At 43.7% G+C, this 18,665-nt stretch overlaps 2 protein-coding genes across 3 annotated transcripts in view; one reads left to right on the top strand and one right to left on the bottom strand.

Moving 5' to 3' along the window:
• SYN3 (synapsin III) overlaps window positions 1–18,665 on the bottom strand; it is a 188,942-nt gene that overhangs the window by 78,437 nt on the left and 91,840 nt on the right. The gene's annotated exons all lie outside the window — the stretch shown is intronic.
• The window catches only part of TIMP3 (TIMP metallopeptidase inhibitor 3), a 37,610-nt gene continuing 30,050 nt past the window's right edge, over window positions 11,106–18,665 (top strand). Inside the window, exon 1 of the mRNA XM_009086428.4 lies at window positions 11,106–11,480. Coding sequence (XP_009084676.1) covers window positions 11,357–11,480 — 124 coding nt within the window. The 5' untranslated portion in view covers window positions 11,106–11,356. The remainder of the gene's footprint in view (window positions 11,481–18,665) is intronic.

The raw sequence follows: 18,665 nt of genomic DNA, 5'->3' as shown, positions 1-18,665 counted from the left end.
GTAGGACAACCTATATATGGGGTGTAACGGGGGAGAGATTCCCTCCATTCCTTCCTTCAGTTTAGGCAGGATTTATCTCTGTCTGAAAGTGAAACAAGCTGCCAACACTTCTTAAAAATTAAGGGACCTCCATCAATCAGCAGAGCTCCCAGGAAAGCAGCTCACCAGGTCTGTTTTATGTGCAGACTGACTGCTTCCTGCCAGCCAGAACAGGGTGTTACAGGCAGTCTTGTCCAAGATACCCTAGTCAGTCTTTTGCTTCTGGTCCAACAGAAAACCAGAGGTGTCTGTCTAATTAATAATGTAAATCTGGCCTCTGGCCTATTCTCAAGGAATACTGCTTTTCTATCCTTGAGAGACATAATAACTACCTTTTCCTCCTCCTAATCAGTTTCTCGGGATTCCTCACCTGACTCTAAGACTTTTGAAATTAATGAACTGAAAATAAGGTTAGTGACACAATTTCCAGGCCTTGAACTAAATTTTCTTAGAGAGCAGAGTCAGCATCTAAGGGCCCATATACCCTTTTACTGTCCTCAGTCCCACACAACCATCACCTAGAGCACACACTTTTCACTTGCAGAGCATCCTCTACAGATTTGTATGTGGAGAGGAGGGGCAATCAGGACAGGGAATCCAGGAGAAATTTAGTGGAAGAGCCACCTGTTGCTCATGTTTCTGGGAAAATTTGGTTGAGACAAGAGAAGTCATCCCTACCCTTTTACTTTCTTTAGTACGCTGTGGTGCCTCTGGACTTCAGACTCATCACAATCTGTACAGCAAACCTCATGGTAGATAAAGCATTGACATTAATTCACCGCAGGAGTGTAAAGCAGGTAAGACTCAGAGTTCCCTGAATGTGGTATCTGCAGTACAAATGCCACAAGCTGCAAGCTCCTCCACTCCTGGCATGGCACATTTATTGCCACTATGTTAATTTTAAACCCTCTCGAACATGCACTCGATGCCCTTTGGCAGGGACTCATCCTGCCTGTTGTGTATCAGTACAGTATTTGGGACAATGTGGTTTTTGTTTTTCTAACAAAGAGCAGTGCCAAAACATAATGAAAGCATTTCAGTCACAGCCTGCATAGGAAAGGCAGTGTCCATGGGATGATAACATCTTTGATGGTTACCAAAAAACTTTAAAGAATAGGTCATTCCCCTCATATACTTTTAAAAAACCTCATAAACTTGGTATGCTAAGAACTACTAATATGAATATATCTCCCTTATTTGGAAAAAAAGCAAATTATGCTTCCAGTTGCATGATCCCACTTTATTTTTTGATATTTGACCTGCAGACTAGAGGTTTTCACGTCATCCGTCAACCCACAGCGACTATCCCAAGGTTCAGTGTGTGTGAGAGAGATAGGAAAGGAACATTAGGAACAGGCCAACCACAAATAGCTAAAATTAGCTATGAGAACTGGAGTACTGAGGTCTCTAAGGAACACTAGTCAAAGGAAGAAAATGGTTGTTTGCTAAACTCCCACTTATTCTACTGCCTCTGAGGACTCCTGGATCATATCCCTGTCCAGATATCCTACATGGCTATTTAAGAGGATTTCCCCCTCCCCTTCCCCCTCCATTGGCCATAATTTTCCTTTTTTGTAAGTGCAGTACAGAGTGATATGGGATTCCTGCTCTGGCAGTAAGATTCTGACTGGAAACAGGAAATAGGGGGGCTCTGCAGAGCTCGGCCTCTGTGACAACACAGACGTCACACCCACGTGCAGACAGGGATGCTTCTCGCATATGGCAATGATCAGGAGCTCCCCTTTTTCCTCCCCTTCCCTCTTCCCCAGAAGGGCTTACAAAGCCCAAGAGGGGCCATATATCGAGTTAGGAAGCAGTCTTTAAGAAGCACGGGTGTGTGAGGCCTCAGTTATGACTGAACATAATTTCTTGCATAATTCTTTCAGATTCTCTGAGGCCAGTAAATTTGAGACTGTAAATCTTCACGTGACCAGAGCATATGGTCTTAGAAAAAGACACGGAGTGAATTACAAAGAGACAGCCTATCTGCTTCAGAATATGATTAAGGGAATCCTTTGAGAACTATCCCTTACATGCAGCCATAGGCACGGCTTTAAAATCTTCCCTCCCTCCTTCTTCCCAGAAATGCCTGATGGAATAAATTGGGTTATTTTGGCAGCACCAGGTTCTCCTATTTACTCCTTCATATTTTTAAAAGCCTTTTCTCAAAATAAAACCAAATGATTTATTTAGGATTACCTAATCCTTCAGATTACAATTTCAGGGAGAAAAAAATAATTGTTAAAAGTGATTGCATTGATACTTGTGGAAACACCTCAGGGGGCTTGGAGACATTGTCTAAGCTAAGGAGGTAGGTTCTGCAGGAGGAGAGGAAGAAGAGGAGAAGGAGGAGAAGGAGGAAAAGGAAAAGCTCTTGCAATCACTAGGAGTGAGTATGGGTTTCCTCCATCCAGTTCTCTGGAGTGCTATTGCTTACATCCATACACAGATTAAGCTATATTAGCCTCTCTAGGCTCTCTTTATTTGCCATTGTATATGGTGTTCAAAGGTGAAGTTTTATTCTGGATGGGGAAGTCAATTTCAAATGAAGTAAAAGATTCCCTTCCTAGCTTGCTCCTTCTTTTTCATGGGGTGGACTGAGCTCTTCTTGATGATCCCGTTTCTTTGGCACAGAAGAGACTTTATTTAAGTATCAATAGGAGAAGGTTTTCTCCAGCAACAGCTCATTCAATCTCAGCACTGGGAGGGAGAATTGAAAGGCCTTCAGTAGGTACACCCACAGCTATCTTATGAGGAAAGGGAGACCAGATTAGTGCCTCCTAACCCAGCTGCACTAAGGAATTGTTGGCACTGCACAGAACTCCACCCCTGCCTTTCCATTCCCCTCACTAGTCTTGTGGTGGTTCTGCTCAACTTGGGGAAAGGAAGCAAGATTTTGGTTAAAAAATGCTGGCTTGTAATCTAGGGAACATTAAGATACAGCTAAAATGAAAACACATAAAATGCTTGCCTATCTACTGTCTTTTGTACTGTCAGGTCCTCGGGAAAGTCTGCTGGAGAATCATGTCTCTGTTGGTAGAAACTGCTGTTGCTCAGCCCTTTGTTTATTATTTTCCATTAATTATCCCATGATTAAAACTGTAGATTCCTCCCATGCATTGCATAACTTTTACTCTGAGAGCACTTTCCTCACTGACCTCAGCTAGGTGTCTAGGGAGAACCCTTCTGCCTCCCTGGCCTGTGTGGTGGGAATTCAATCTCTTCTTGTAGTTATCTTGGAGAGGAGAGGCAGGCAGAGGCAGAGGGAGAGAGAGAGGAGAGGGAGAAGAGAGAATGTGCTGTGCTAAGCTGCTATTGGACACCTGCTTCTGCTAGAAGTCTTCAGTAGCTCTCAACCTCTTAGCACCTCAGATGAGCCACTGCTTTGGAGCAGTCCAGGATCCCACTACAAGGCACTTGGGATAATGCTGGACCCCTGGCCAACACTCTGTGCGAGATTTGGTGGCACAGCTACAAACAGCAAAGCTACAGAGAGGTGTTTGCTTGCTCAGAGCACGTGGTCAAGCTTTGGTACCTTCAGAGTTCAACTCCTGGTAATCTGTACATACAGACTACACTTTCCTGGTTTCTGCCAGCTCTGGGTAGTTCTCACTGAAACACCCCTCAGAAAGGCACAGTGAAGGGATAGAGGCTGTCAGATTAAAGGAAAGGGGAAGAGAGGCTGTGGATTATCTCTGTCATCAGTGGACAAAGAATACTATTTTTGCACATCTGCGCTAAATCAAATACTGATTTTTTCACTCCTGACATTAATACATTAGGTGTGGAACTCACGCTGCTGACCTGAAAAGTTCCTTTGAGGAATGCATTACTCTTCACTTGGGAAGAGAAAGACAATAAACAAATAAGTGTCCTCACTTTAGACTGCAGATCTACCATCTCCTCATCTTTTGTCTCACACCGAATGCCAAGATTTATGGATAAAAATTCCAAAAGAGTGAGGAAACCGAAGCGCTGCCTTTTGCACTAGAGAAGAAAGAGATTCGTCCTTGAAATCTCACATCGGAAATTCCCCAGCTTCTCCTGATTGACACTGTGAGTTTGAGGGAAGGGCCTGATGTCAGTGAGCAGTCAGCTACTGTTTAGAATACAGTGTAGATTTGGGAACACAGGAAGAAAAGCATTGAAATAGTCTGGATTTATAAGAAAAATCCTATGCTGGAGTAACAATCTCTGTTGGGATTTCCACACAGAGGAACTGCTTCTCACTTTTGACATCATGTGGTGGCATGCATGACAGGAGTCACTGAGTTCATTCCCTGCTGGGACACAATCCTTGTCATTAGAGACTGTTCTTGTAACTAATTCCTTAATTTGCAGTTTCAAGTGAGAGTCTGGTAACACCTGCACTATGGGGATGAGGAGACTGGCTTATTCTTACAGGAAGTATCTGAAGGTTGCGCAGGGAGAAGCAACTCAAGATATCAACTTTTCCTGCACTGGCACCTGTTCTGCAGTAAAGAAAAGACCCTTCCTTCACACTAGACAGCCCAATACTGCAGGCTCTTTAAAAAAGAAACAAACAAACAAAAAAAAAGGGATGCAAGCCCCATGGTGCCGCTCTTTCTGCTTTTCACATGTATGGTGATTTTAGGGGACTCCAACTTCCTTTAAAACCAGTGACACATCCTAGGGACTTGCATATGGAGGGGCTGTAGCTCTTATGGTCTCAGAATGGTCTAAGAGATACAGGATTACTGCTTCCTGCCTGGGATCTTTCTCTACACTCACATGGGGTTGTGGAAGCAGCTGTATCCTGACAGTGCCCTCTGATGAGAAAGGAGAGAAAGATTATGCTGAGAGATGAGGAAGCGGCTCAGTCCATGCCTTCAGAAGGCTGGTGAGAGGCAGAGAGTTAAGAGAAGAAGGATCTAGCTGTTCAACATGCCAAAAGGGCCATGTCTTCAGGTCAGCCAGCTCTCCCCCCAAGGGGGGCTGTATTCAGCTCTCCTGCTCCTCTGTGGCCAATCATCACTATGAAAAGCCATGGCAGTAGTTGAGAGAAAACAGGGATGTAGTGGTCAGCCACCTTCAGTAAAACCAAAAAAACTGGAAAAGTTGAAAACGAAATCCTGGACTGTCCCCAGGGACTGAAAAGCACCAAATAATCCCTCACCCCTGCCAAGCAGAGTAACCTCATCACATGGAGGGCAACCAGCTGTGAGAGACATGCCACTCTGACAGGCTTTCTGTCCCACATTGAATTTGAGCAGGACATTCAGGATACAGTGAGAGAAGGCAATGAAATCTCTGATGACCACACCAACCTTTAGGCTCTTTTCCCATCAAAAGGAAGATTTGCCCCATAGCTGCAGATGTTACTGCTTTTCTGTGTCTATCCCTTCTTCCTCAAACTCCCCTCAAGGGCCTCAACAGAGACATTGTCTTCTTCAAGTTACATGGATAAAAACGTCAAACATCGATTGCAGCCATGAATCTGCTCATGAACTCTGCTGGCTGCAATGCCACAGAGCTGCCTTAAAGCTCTCTTAAAAATGTGAGGCATTCCAGTCATTTTAATTACTGTGCATTGCATAAGCCAGAAACCAGTTAATACAGAGGAGCAACAGAAAAGTGATTTTCAATTGCTCTCACTCTTTTCTGTATTTAGTGCAGCCTCCAAAGCTCTGGGAACACCAGCTCTTATTACCATTTGAAGTACTTCATCTATCTGAAATCTCTTTGTTCAGTCACTTAAAGCTATTGATGCAGTTTAGAAGGGTTTAAAAAAGAAAATCAAAACTTCAGTTTGGAAATGGTTACAGCAGCAGTAAAGCAAAGCTAGAGAAATGGAAAGACTTACTATAAACAAAAATGAGAGAACATTAGTTGCTTGGAATGAGGCATAGGCAGGTAGAACCAAGCAAATCATGTCCTGTCCTTCCCTCACGGATTCTGTCAGACCATCTAATCACAGCCTCCTGGCTTGAACCCTGCATGGTAGTGAGCCCTCTGGCCCTGGTCCAGAAATGCACTTAAGCTTATATTTAACTTTGTGTATGTAAATGGTTCTGTTGATTTCAGTAGAGCATCTTGTGTGCTTAAAGCTGAACGTGTGTCTTAGTGTTTTGCTGGATTTGGGCCAAAGAGCACGGTCATGTGCAGGAAACATTTTCAGCTTGATAAGGCTGTTAAAAGATATTTCCTGGTTACTCTTCTGCAGCTGATGCCACATCACAGCCCGACTGGAGGATCTCCACACTACTGAGGGGTGATTTCATATTCCACAACCCTTTATAATGTAATATTCCTGGAAACACATGGTGCCTACAGTCTGCTACCAGGCTTGGTGCTCTCAGTGGGCACAGTCTCTAAAGGGTCCTTGAAGACTGAACACAGTCTAGAGCACCCTATGGAACTGTAAGAGTTGATGAAAATTTAATGGTGTACCTGAAATAAAAAGCTTGGGAATAGGATGGAGTGTTACCTATGTCTGGCTTGCAGACAGGAAGGTGACATAATTCCTTTGCAGCCTCAGAGAAAGAGATCAAATGAATTTTTTTGGTACGCATTCATAGAATCAAAGACATTTCAGAAGAAGGAGTATTCTCATTTTAAATAGCATATGAAGTTCACTGATACAATGGTGGAATTAACAGGAGTTTTTTTCAACTTGTTTCACACATATGAATCATAGCAAATACAAACATTTTAAACAAAACGTCTTCTCAGAGGAAAAGAAACCGTTTACTGAAAAAGAAGCAGATAATCAAGAAATATGAGAACCTTTTTCTAACATGATGCATGACCATTCTCTACTGTCCTACAAGATGGCAGGAGTGTGCTGTAGAAAGAACATCAGATAGCTCTGAAAACACCTACCCTTCCCCTCATGCTGCATAAAAGCAGAAAAACAATGAGATCTCCTACAGGACATGATGCTGAGCTGCTGTAAAAGATATAAAGATCATCAACTTCCAGAAATTTTTTAGCACAAGAGGATGCTTGTGAGCAACTAGTCAAATGGACAATTTAGAATGCTAATGGCAAGACTCCACAGTCATGATCAAGTCAATTTGCTGTCAAAAAATTAAAAGAGAAAAGGGCCCTTACTTCAGAAGCTTTTAAAGTCAACATATTGTTAAGGAGGTGGCAAGGCTGTTGAACTGCAGGTTGAATTCTCCTGAATTCATTCATGCTAAGCTCAGTTTAAGCCAGCTAAGATCTGGTGAGGAACTGAAGTGTTACCAACCACTACATGTGACATTTGTCAGGGTATCTTTTTCTGGTGATAGTGGGGTTGCTCTCTGTGCCTCCCTCTCTCTCTCTTTCTCTCAGCCCTCCTGGTATGTGGTTTTTTTTGCCAGCAGTTGCTGTAGTTTGATGAAGCCCTTCTGTACTGAAGCAGCCGGTATCCCTCACAATGAAATGTGATCAGAAGGCAAGTGAGCATGCCTTTAGTTCATATCTCAGTCTCTGTCCCTGGTTCCAGGTGGGTCTTGTGAAAGGAAAATGATGTTAACATGCACCTGATATAAACTAATATGAGTATCTGAAAGCAGAAGGTAATTCTCCTTCCTGAAATTTAAATAAGACTCCCAGCTTAATGTGTTTCCTTTTCCAAAGAATGGGTTCTTTAGGTACTGCAGAGGAGCTGGCTCCATCCGCGGAGGTCAGAACCATCTCTTGCAGTGCACTGCCCCCTAGCACAGCTGCACACATTCCTGCAGGATGGAGGGGAGAAGGACACTGCGCTCAGTCAACACCACCTGCGGGACATGGCTTTCCCTGGGAATTTTCACACCAACTATTGACCCATCCCAGTCATGCTTGGCTTGCGGGATCCGACAGGATCACAGCATGAAGTTGTGTGGCTGCTCGCTAAGGCAGAGAGATCCTTAATTGTGTTCAGCAGCGTGTTCTTGATGGAAGACTGGAATAACATAGATTTCTGTATTTGGTGACATTAACCAAACGTGAACTCAAATTTTCTCATATGAAGATCAAGGTGTCTATTTTCTCCTTCTTTCAATGCTGCCTTCTTTATGGCCATATAAGGTTTAAAGTTTTATCTGAGCAAAGAAGCGGAATGATAGTTTAAATTTTTTTCCCTTTGCAGTTTTTTCCCTTTGCAGGGCATAGAGGAGGAATTCAGAGATAATTATCATTTCAGTTCCTTCACTGACTTTCTCTGTTACTCTGACACCGTTATCAATATTTTCTCATATAAATAAACACTCAGAATCCTTGCCTGGCTTTTCAGAGTTCACTTTGCCCATAGGTCTTAAAGGGGAGAGGCTAATATTGGAAATCTAATGGATATTATCAGATGATAACATAAAATATCTCTATTTACAGATGATAAAATGAGTGTACAGGCAGATTAAAATATTTAACAAAGGCCTTGAGCAGGCCACTGGCCAGACTGAACTTTCCTGAGCATGATTTACCTGTACTTTACAAAAACAACACATTCTGGTTTCTCTGTGTGAAGTGTGCTCTTCAAGAGGCAAATAAATATTATTCTTATTGTACAGTATCCAGTCCTGATTATATATGTATAAGGGAAAACTGCACCCTTACTACTGCAGAGAAATGAATCTCTCTGAAAAAGAATATCTAAGTGTAAAAAAAGCAGGTGAATCAGCTAAGCCCTGACCAAACACAGATACTACTACTCCTGGTAGTGGTAATAAAAGCACTAAAAAAATGTCTGGATCATCTCCCAAACAGAGGTATAGAATATAGTGGTAAGCCTTGCCATATTGACAGCCTGCACCCCATCCCTTCCAAAGAGATTTGCCCAGCCCTTGGATCAAGCTCTGTCACTCCGTTTCATCGGATTGCTTCTCTGGATTATATCTGAAAAGTGAGCCAGTTCCTGCAACCAGCACAATCTTGGTGTCATTTTAACTAGCTTGATCAGCCTCACTGTAAGCAAGACACTTCCTTACCTTGGAGGGCCCTGTGGAACTTCAGAAATTTTTAGTCCCCTTCCTCTCCTGTTTCAGATATTGAGAAAATGACTAAATAGTTTGTTTTTCAGCCTCCTCTGAATGTGTCCTGCATCCGTGTATCATAGACTCTCAGCATTTAGACAGCACCCAACAGCTTAAAAGCTTATTACAAAGCATTTAGCATGTTAGTCCTCAGAACACACAGGAAAGGTGTTATTATAGGAATGAAGAAACATATTCAGGGGAGTAACTTGGCTAGAGAGCGAAGGGAGGTGGTGCAGGAGCTGTGATTATAATCTAGTTGTGTGTGGGGCAAACTCTCCCTTATTTACACCAGTGTCAGGTTCTGGCAGAATTCTACTTCTCTCAGATGTTGATCTGAGATACTGATAGGCCAGGTGTATCATGATGTTGGTAGATATCAAACCTTTTACAACAACAAAGGAAAAATGAGAGTGCCAGACACACCTCATTCTTCTTCCGTGTTACTCTGCTGAGGTTGGTGGAGTTGTTCCTTGTTTACAGCCAGTGAGACTGAAATGACATCCACCCAACCTGATGGATCCAGCTTCACTTGTAGTACCTTGAACGGACAGTCCAAGTACTTAAAGTATTTTTTGTGCAGGGTTTCTTGTATTGCAATTTGGGCCCGATGGTTCAGACTGTGAGGTGTCTAAATGGAATGATTTATTTAATACCCTGTCTCACACATACTTAGAGGACCCGTTAGTACCTCAGCACCATCTGATTTTTTTCAGTGCTCACCAATGCACATTCCTGAGCAGCTCCAAACTATTATCCCATGACACGGGGATTTGAAGCTCAGTGAGGCAAAGCTGCCACACAGGTTGTCTGTGTCACAGCAAGGATAGGAACTTGTGTTTCCCACCGCTGGCATTGCAACCTTGATCCCTACTGACAACACCCATCCTGAAGCTTTTGCCTACCAATGCTCCAAATAAAAGTCTGTGTTTCCATAAGACAGGAGATTTTAATTTTTTATGGACAGTATGATTAAAGAAAAGGTGTATGAAGGCCATGCTTCACACAGATGGAGCAGAATTGTAAATCTAAAGACTTAGCTGACTATGTAGAAATTTAGGACAGCTGGTCCCTGGCCTTTAATACCAGCATAATTTATAACTAGATGAGCTTAAGTCTTGTAAACCCCTTGGAAAGTACTCTGACACTATATACACTGGTTTGATACTGTGATTAATCACCCTCAGTCCCCTTTGGAGGATAATAAGGCTGTCTGTATCATGCAGCTGGCAATCTCCTTCCTTACAGACCCAGCTCTTCTATAACATTTACATTTCTACAGCTGATGGAAATTTATGCCTTCAAAAGGTGATAAAGGAAAACAAAACAAACAGAACATTTCTCTAAATTCCACTAGAGCTGCTCTGCTGGAATATGCTTTGAGATAAAATGTTGGGGGTGCCCAGGTAGATATAACATTGCTTTTTCCAGCTTGGTTTTAGCAGGTTATGACCACTCTCTGACTGAAAGGCCAGAGAAGGGGAATTGCTGAGTGGTGGAGAAGGAGCATCTGAGGAGGATTAAAAACATTCAGGGCAAAATCCTGGTTTACAGTTCAATAGGTCTTGTCCTTTCCCCCCATCCTTTTTCTACTGCCTGTTGGGAGAGGAAAAGAAGCAGCACACTGCACTTGTGCCTTAGAAAGCCCTTCGGAATAGCCTGAATAATGTGCCTTGACTCCAGTTTAAAGTCAGTTTGCAGGCAGCCCAGGCGGACTGAAGGGAAATAGCGCGAGCTTTCCAAGAGGACCGCAAGCCCCGCGTGCGTTTTCCAGGTGTCCCGAGGAGCGGCGCGGGGCGGCCCGGGGGAGGATGTGACAGGCTCGGGCGGACACTCGATATGGGAGAGGTACACTTGGTACGGACCGAGGCTTCCCCGCCCCGCGGTACCGCGAGCCGATTGGGTCGGGTCGGGGCCAGAACGGGGGGTGGGGGCCAGAACGGCGGAAGGGGGGGGGGTGGGGACCCAGAACCGAGCCGCACCCCCGCCCGCCGCGCGCCCGCTCCATTCCCTATAAGGCGCGGCGGGCGCGGCCCCGCCCCGCGCTCGCGCCGATGAGGTAATGCGGCGCTGCCATTGGCCGCGCGCGGCGGCGCCCCCGGAGCGCGAGCGGCGCGAGCCGGGTATAACTCCGCTCGCCGGTCCCACTCCGTCCGCAGCGCTCCGCACCTCAGCTCCCTTCAGCTCCCTTCAGCTCCCCTCAGCCCCGCACCGAGCGAGCCGGCCAGAGAGACAGAGACAGGGGCAGGGCAGGCAGCCGCGGAGCACGGGCTGTTAGGGAGCAAGAATAAAGTCAGCCGAACACAGCATCGGCCGCCTCCCGCTCCGCAGAAGTGAGGAGGCACTTCGGCGGCACCATGACAGCGTGGCTGAGCTTCCTCGTCGTGTTCCTGTGCAGTTGGAGCCTGCGGGACTTGGTGGTGGAGGCTTGCACTTGCGTCCCCATCCATCCGCAGGACGCTTTCTGCAACTCCGACATCGGTAAGTGCCGCCGCCCTGCAGCCGCCCGGGCCGGGAGGGCTCGGGGGAACCAGAAAGCTCCCGGGTCCCCGAGGGGGGCAGGCAGGAGCGCGGCTGTCACCGCAAGGTAGCCGCGTCCCGCGAGTCACGCAGCGGGGGCAGAGGTGCGGCGAGCGGGTCGCACCGCAGAGCGGTGACCTGACTTTCCAGGAGCAGCTTTGGCTCCGTTGCGGCCGCAGACGTCTGGGTTGGTGCGGTGGCGGACCCCCGCCCAGCCCTCCCAAGCCCTGTCCCACGGTGGCAGCAGCCTTTCCCAGAAGTACCTTAAAGAAATCAGTCATTGTTAGAGTGGCATGTTTTGCATAGCAGGACAGAAACGCACTGCCAAAACTTCCTCCTCAACTTGGAGTCAGGATTAGGATGGGTTCTCCCAAGCCATGAAGCCGCCTGTGGCGGCTAGTGGTTGGAGGTGCGGCTCTCACGGGCTTGTGGCGCTGTGCTTGTAACCTTGGGAAGGGCTAGAAAAGCAGGTACCAAGTGTCTCCAGGCTCTCTGCATGCTGTGCTGTGGTCTTTGCGACTGTGGGAGGTATGTATACCTGCACGCTTTTGGGAAAGTTGAAAGGCTTTTCTTGGATCCTGACTGATATTTTCCACTACGGGTTTCAGCATCCCTAGGGTTCTTCATTACACTAACTTAAGGTAGGGGCCAAGGACAGCACGAAAAATCTCTGAGGAGAAGGTAACAGAGACTCTGTTCCAAAGTTTGTTGGCTTGCTTGTGACCAAGGGAGGTTAACAAAATGTGGTTGTTGCTTGTTAGCTCTTCCGTGGCAAAATGTATGAAATCAATTAGTGGTGTCCTTTGAGCTGCTACTGGACACATGTCCATGTAGAGGTAAATACAGGCTGTCACTTCAGCAGTGGTGAGAGGACGGCACAAGTCCGAGAAGTCGCCTGCCTTCTCTGTAGGTTGTCTTAGTAGCACAACAGAAAAGGGGCCAGTGACTTTGCACTGCTGGTACCCACATGGTACTGACTCAGAGTAGAGTCTGCAAAGAAATCTTCCTGGCAACTGGTATGGAAGTCAAAGAGAAAGTAATTCTCGCTGCAGCAGAACACCAATTGCTGTGAATGCTGCTAGTAGCCTTTTCAGGTTAGCCAAGGTTAGTGGCAAAATAGCTATCTCTCGCCTTCAGTTCTACAGAAACTTCAGTTGTGCCTGGTTATTAATGTTTAGTTTATATAGTGTATCTGCTCCTGAATGCCAAAAAACCCATTCCATGTTAAAAGTGGTGGGAAGGTTACAGTTTGTTTCAGTGCCAATAGACTGGAAAACATTCATAAAATAGTTTTATACTGGTAAATTCTTCCAGGAAACTAAACTATTCAAACTTCTGTTGCCATTTTCATAGTTTGGATCAACAAGTGTGCCACCTAAGTGGCAACTGCCAGGGAGACTGTCCTTACTGTGAAAGTGAGACTGGGAAACAGTTTTTGCACGGCAAAAGCTGATGGCAGCATGTGGCCTTTGTTAGCTGCATTTTGGAAGAAGGACTGCTTTCTTGTTCTGGTTAGGTTATGCTATAATAGATGAGAGGTAGTTTCAGTTCAAAAAATGGTATTAAATACATTTTTGTAATAAATATTTTTGAATATTTTTACTAGATGGATAAGTAACTAGGCGTACACTGTGAAGTTTCATATAATGGTGCTTCTAAACTTTAGGGCACAAAGTTTTTCCATTTTCTACTCCGTTTTCTGGTTGAGTTCAAAGTCTTCTCTTCAACTTTCCTTTTTCTCTTCTGGGCTCTTCATTATATCTCAAGCCTTGGCTTTGCTCTGAGACAAAGTAGTTCAAGAAGTTGATGTGTCTGGGGCTGTCATGCCTACAGACATTACAGCAATGCAAAGGAAGAGCAGCTTGAGGGGAAAGAGCAACTCATTCCAGTAAATGTCTTGAATGCAAGTTTGGTTAAGACTGCAGGTCTCTGATGGGATGAAGCAAAAGTAAATCCTTATGTTTCCTAAGACTGTCTGGAAAATGTGATATATATGTAGGCTGATTTTAGTAAATGCTGTCATGTTCTTCATATACAGAAAGGACAAAAAGCTCACTAAAGCTTCCTGGCTTTGGAGGAGTTAATCATCTCCATGGAAACTGACGGCAGTGTACTAGTGCAGTGTTTAGACAGACTAAACTACACGCTGGGTTATAAAACACATTGTGGGGAAGAAAGGGACTTGGCAGCAAGTTTTTATCGCTCTTAAAACTTCTGACAAAATACCAGCTCTAAAGGGAGGAGTCAGTGCAGTAAGGACTGGAGCAAAAGAGGCTTTTAAAATAGCTCCTAAAACAACATAAGAAATTAACTAGCTAGGTGGCAGCCTAGGAGAGGCTTTTCATCTTCAGAAGCACTGCATTTTGAAAAAGGAGAAAACTTATAGTTGAGTACTGTAATGCAAGCTTCTACTGTTGATGTTTCCTGCTTAACCTGTGAAGTCCCACTCTCAAGTTTATTCTCTTCTCCTTTAATCTGATCTCACTGGACATTTAACTTTTCATTTTCCAGTGGCTCAGTTCTGACACAGCCTCCCAACCCTGCAGTCACTAGAAGGTTTTAATCTTTACAGAAACAGATGGTCAAATAAACCCATTGGAAACGGCAGGGTTTCAATATGTACATAGTTTGAAAGTGAAGGTTGTGGTCTTTGAAGGAATCTTGAACTTCATAAATAACAATGTATATATACATTTTTAATTTAAAAAAGGAGGGAGGGGAGAAAAAAGAGGTACTATTGCTAGAGGTACTATTGGTCACAAGGGATCTTTTCACTCAGCCTGACTGTTCCATCATGAGGAATGGAGCAAAAGTGAAGAGGTGTGTCTTATCGGGCCCTATGGGGTCAATCAATAATAAACTTGCTATTTTAACTCTTAGCTTTCTCTCTTTAACGGCATCAGTAAGTGCTAGAAGAGGCAGTACCGTAATTGGACAAACAGCGACTGCTATGATTTGCCATCTGAACTTTGCTTACTCCACTCCCGCCCTCTGCCTATGACCCGTTCCAGATGTGAATATTTTTCTTTTGTTTGAATTAAGAGACCTTTTGAGAGAACAGACACCAGGCATGCTTTGTTCTTTTGTGACAAAGCTGTGACATTTCCAGCTGGACATAGCTGACATGAAAGGGACTTGTTTGTCCTTTTTTTGCACGAACACCAGGAATTTTTGAGCTTGCCTGTGGAGTGTTATATTCACAGGTTTGGAAAGTGCCTCCCGTTTAACCCCCTCTGCCCCCCATATCCTTTCAAAAAAAAAAAAAAAAAAAAAAAAAAAAAAAAAAAAAAAAGGGAGAAAATATGTGAAATTGCAGACTGCATTTTGACAAACCAATCTGCAAGTGATAAAGTACTTTATTCACTCCACAGCTGTCTTACTTCTATCTTGAGCATATACTTTAGAGAAGACCTATGGCACTATTAGATGTCTCTTACCTAAGTTCAAAGGAGCTCAAAATAACATTAATTTGTGCTGGGGGAAGAAATACCTATATCAGCAAGGATGCCAGTGGGTAGTGCTCCTGTGTTCTAAGTAAACTCACTCTTGGTGTCTTGGAGGTGGCAAGTTCTGGGGAGGCAAAGGTAAGTTCTTCTTGGTGCTGTGGAAGCCATTCTTTTCTATACCCCTGGCACTGAGCTCACAACACCTGCAGTGGCTCCCATCCCTTGGACTGAGAATGTGAGAGAAGAGCAAGAAGAAAACAGCAGAGAAGGAGGAAACTGGTGAATTTGTTTAGCCTGAAGTCTAAGCACCTCACTGAAAACCTGCCCTTTCACTGGTTTCCCTGAATTGATCATTCTACCTTCTCACTAATAACCTAAAAAAGATATGCAGAACACTTGATCACACATGAGATTTTGAACATGCTTTCTTTATTTTGTTGTAGTGATATCAAATGTCCTGTCTTAGCCTCTAAGGCAGACAGGTAAGGTCTGCCAGACTGATTAAAAAGTTACAATAACATATCTCATATTAATTATACCAATCTTAAGAGTTGACATGAATTAAAAATAATTGTTTTGGTTAACGTTGTGGCAATGGTTGCAAAAGTCTATCTACTTCAGAATTGGACTTTTGTCAGGGAAGTAATGATGTGATATTTTTAGACTGGACTTCCCTTGGAGGCATTTTAGAAGCAGGAAATCTGAGAAGCATCCCATAAAGCTTCAAAAAAGAATTAAAAAAAAAGTACTGCAAATTTCATTTCACGTGAGAAGAAATGGAGGAAATTTGTTTAACTTCTATGGAATTCCAATGTCCATGGCAATAGCTTTATTAAAAGAGGGTGTTCCTTGTGACTGGTCATGTCTCCTGACAGAATGATGGCCACTCACAGCTGAACTGTTCTATTTAGTAGAAGTGGAAATATAAGTTATTTCTTTAGTGTTTATTATTATTATTTTTTCCCCTTTTTTTTTTGTGTGTGTGGTTATTTGCAGTTTTAGTCCTTATTAGAGTAGTGGGATCTGGAGTTAGTCACTTCACTAAATGTATCTATTAAAAAATAAAAGTGGTGAAAACTACTGTTTTGAAGATGTAGTGCAAAATGTTATTTCTTTTTATTATTGCATATGCTTACTCCAGATTTCCTCCAGGAAGTGTCTCCAGCAAGGTCTCTAAGCCAGCAGAGAGCCAGATGTTCCAGCCTTAAGCCTTGGAGCTCCTGCTTTATGCAGACATTTTTTTCCTTATTTTCACTGATCTCCCACATGTTCTTTAGAACTCACCACCTGTCAATTGCTCCTTGGATCTTTCTGGAAAGAGGTGGGCTGGTGGGAACATAGTTATGTACAGCCATGCACAGTACTAGTGTTTTTCATCTGGATTTGGGAAGGACCTGCCTTATTCATGTCTGTTTTTCAGGATGAGCAGATTTGATTGTTTGTCCATAGGAGAAGTGACACAAGGTGACAAATTAATTCTCAGCTCCATCAGTGGACTTTACTTTTTCCGAGACACTACTACAGTTAGTCCTGCACTTTCAGACCTTCTTGGATATGGCAACTGAGTTGCATCTGATGAACTGGATCTCTGTACTCAAGTTCAATCCCAGCCAGGGTGGGTGGGGCCAAGCATTTTTAATAGGAGCACTCATTGAGTCACCTTGCCCTACGTTGGATGTTGGAACTACTAAGATGGAAACTTAGTTTTATGATGTAACAATGTTGTCTAAGGTCAACTTCTTTTTCCTCACAGCTCCACTACCATGTGGTGCTCTTAGGTAGCCCAAGCAAGCGTGCATCACTGAAGGAAGGAGCCTATTTGGTCTTGTGAGGAGGTCTTGGGATTAAATGAAACTTCCACCAGCTGCTCTCTGGGAGTTTGGAAGAGCTGCTAAACCTGAGAGGACAGCTTGGTTTTAGTCAACAAGCAAGACCAGGCATGCTGTGTTTGTCAACTCTGAACCAGACTAAGCTAGGGAACTTATTTTTGGTCCTCATAATGTCAGCAGTGCCTGTGTTTGAGTTTCCCTATAATTATGATTTTTTTTTTTTTATTTCAAGATGAAGAGGCTTTTGCTCTAATGTGCTGCTTATTGCCATAGACTTTCAGGGTATGATTCTGTCTTTCACATGATAATATAAATTGGAAGCAAATTATACTGGTAAAATGATAGTAGTTTAGAAGATGAAAGAAAAATTGTGCCTTCAAGCACCAATTAATTAAGTAAATGCAGAGTTCATTAAAGGCCTACTGTAGTTCATCTAAACCTCTGAAGAACGTCCACCTATGACACTTGAAATTTTACTGGCAGAACTTTATTGGAATCTTTAAGCTAACTATCCCTTACATAGACTTCTCTGAGACAAGGCTGATCCGAGCAGCTGACTAGATTTGAAACTATCCAAGACTGTTTCAGCTCTTCCACAGCTTTGTAGCACTGAGTGCTCTTTGCAACTTACTGAGCTGAAGGTCTTCCCATTTGGTAACCCTCTGTTTAGAACTGCTCAGAGCTCATGGGGGGGATGCACACTGCTGGGACTTTCACTTCTCTGCCCACCAGTGACATGACTACCAATGCTATATGCCCATAGTGGGATAGGGCCTTTAAAACTATTGCTAAACTGGGTGTGCTTTGGAATAGCTTGAGAAAAGAATGTTAACCAGTGTGAATTTCAAATTTCTGCTATTTGAAAGTATTAGGCTGGCGCTGGGCTTGAGGTAAATGAGACCAAGGGGGGAGTAAATGGATTCGCACCTTAGACAAGATCTAAAATCTATCCTAGTAATGAATATGGAGAGGAAGTACTGAACCTGCCTCGAAGCCTCATGCTCTGCACAAGGCAGGTACATTGCCACGTGTCTCACCAGTATTTCACCACCTTGTATCAGGGCTGGATTTGACTTGATTGGTTCAGGTTTCTAAGAGGAATGTTACAAGCACTAGAGAGCCTAAAAGCTATTGTCAAAAACAAAGTTAACATTCTACTGTAATGTGAAGTAGTTCTCTTGAGTGACGAGAATGAAGACATATTGCATTAACTGACAGTGTCTAATAATGTAAAAATGCAAGTAATTTCAACTAACCCTGATTACTTTATTTACTCAAAATTTCTGCCAGCTAGAAAAGATAATGGGAGTCTTCTCGAAACAAGACAGAAGTCTCTTGAGTTGCTTGGTGCTAAAATTAATGTTGACTATGAATAGTCCAAATTCCTGCTAGTGTTTACATAAGACCTTTCTAAAGGGCAATTTGAGCCCTTAGAAACAGTATACAGACAATAAAACTCTAGTTAAATAGCAGAGACCTGCATATACAAAAAATTATATCAAACCTCATAAAAATCAGCTATGGTTTTCCTGCAGTGTAGAATTTCATTTTTACTTTAGGAAGAAAGGAGGTGATTTGGGGTTCCCTCCTTGGACAGAAATGTACCAAGAACCAGCAGAGAGCAGTGCTTGGGGAGTAGGGAGGCCATTGTCATTTTAGGGATATGGTCTTGGGCTGTGCCAGTGGGGAGCTAGAGGTCTGTGTCAGTTGGCTCAGCTTTGAAAACTTCTGTCTTTATTACAGACTGGGGAAGAGAATGGCCCTAGCAATAGGCTCAGTGGGAAAGCTGTAATAGGAGAAGGTATTTAGGAGCTGCAGGAGTGGCAAAGGCCCTCCAGAGACTATCTCAGAGTATAAGGAGGGGAGAAGGT

The sequence above is a fragment of the Serinus canaria genome, chromosome 1A (genome assembly GCF_022539315.1).
Source record: "Serinus canaria isolate serCan28SL12 chromosome 1A, serCan2020, whole genome shotgun sequence".
In the NCBI taxonomy this organism is placed as follows: domain Eukaryota; kingdom Metazoa; phylum Chordata; class Aves; order Passeriformes; family Fringillidae; genus Serinus; species Serinus canaria.
The sequence above is the reverse complement of the archived record's forward strand: the minus strand, read 5'-3'. Positions and strand labels throughout refer to the sequence as shown.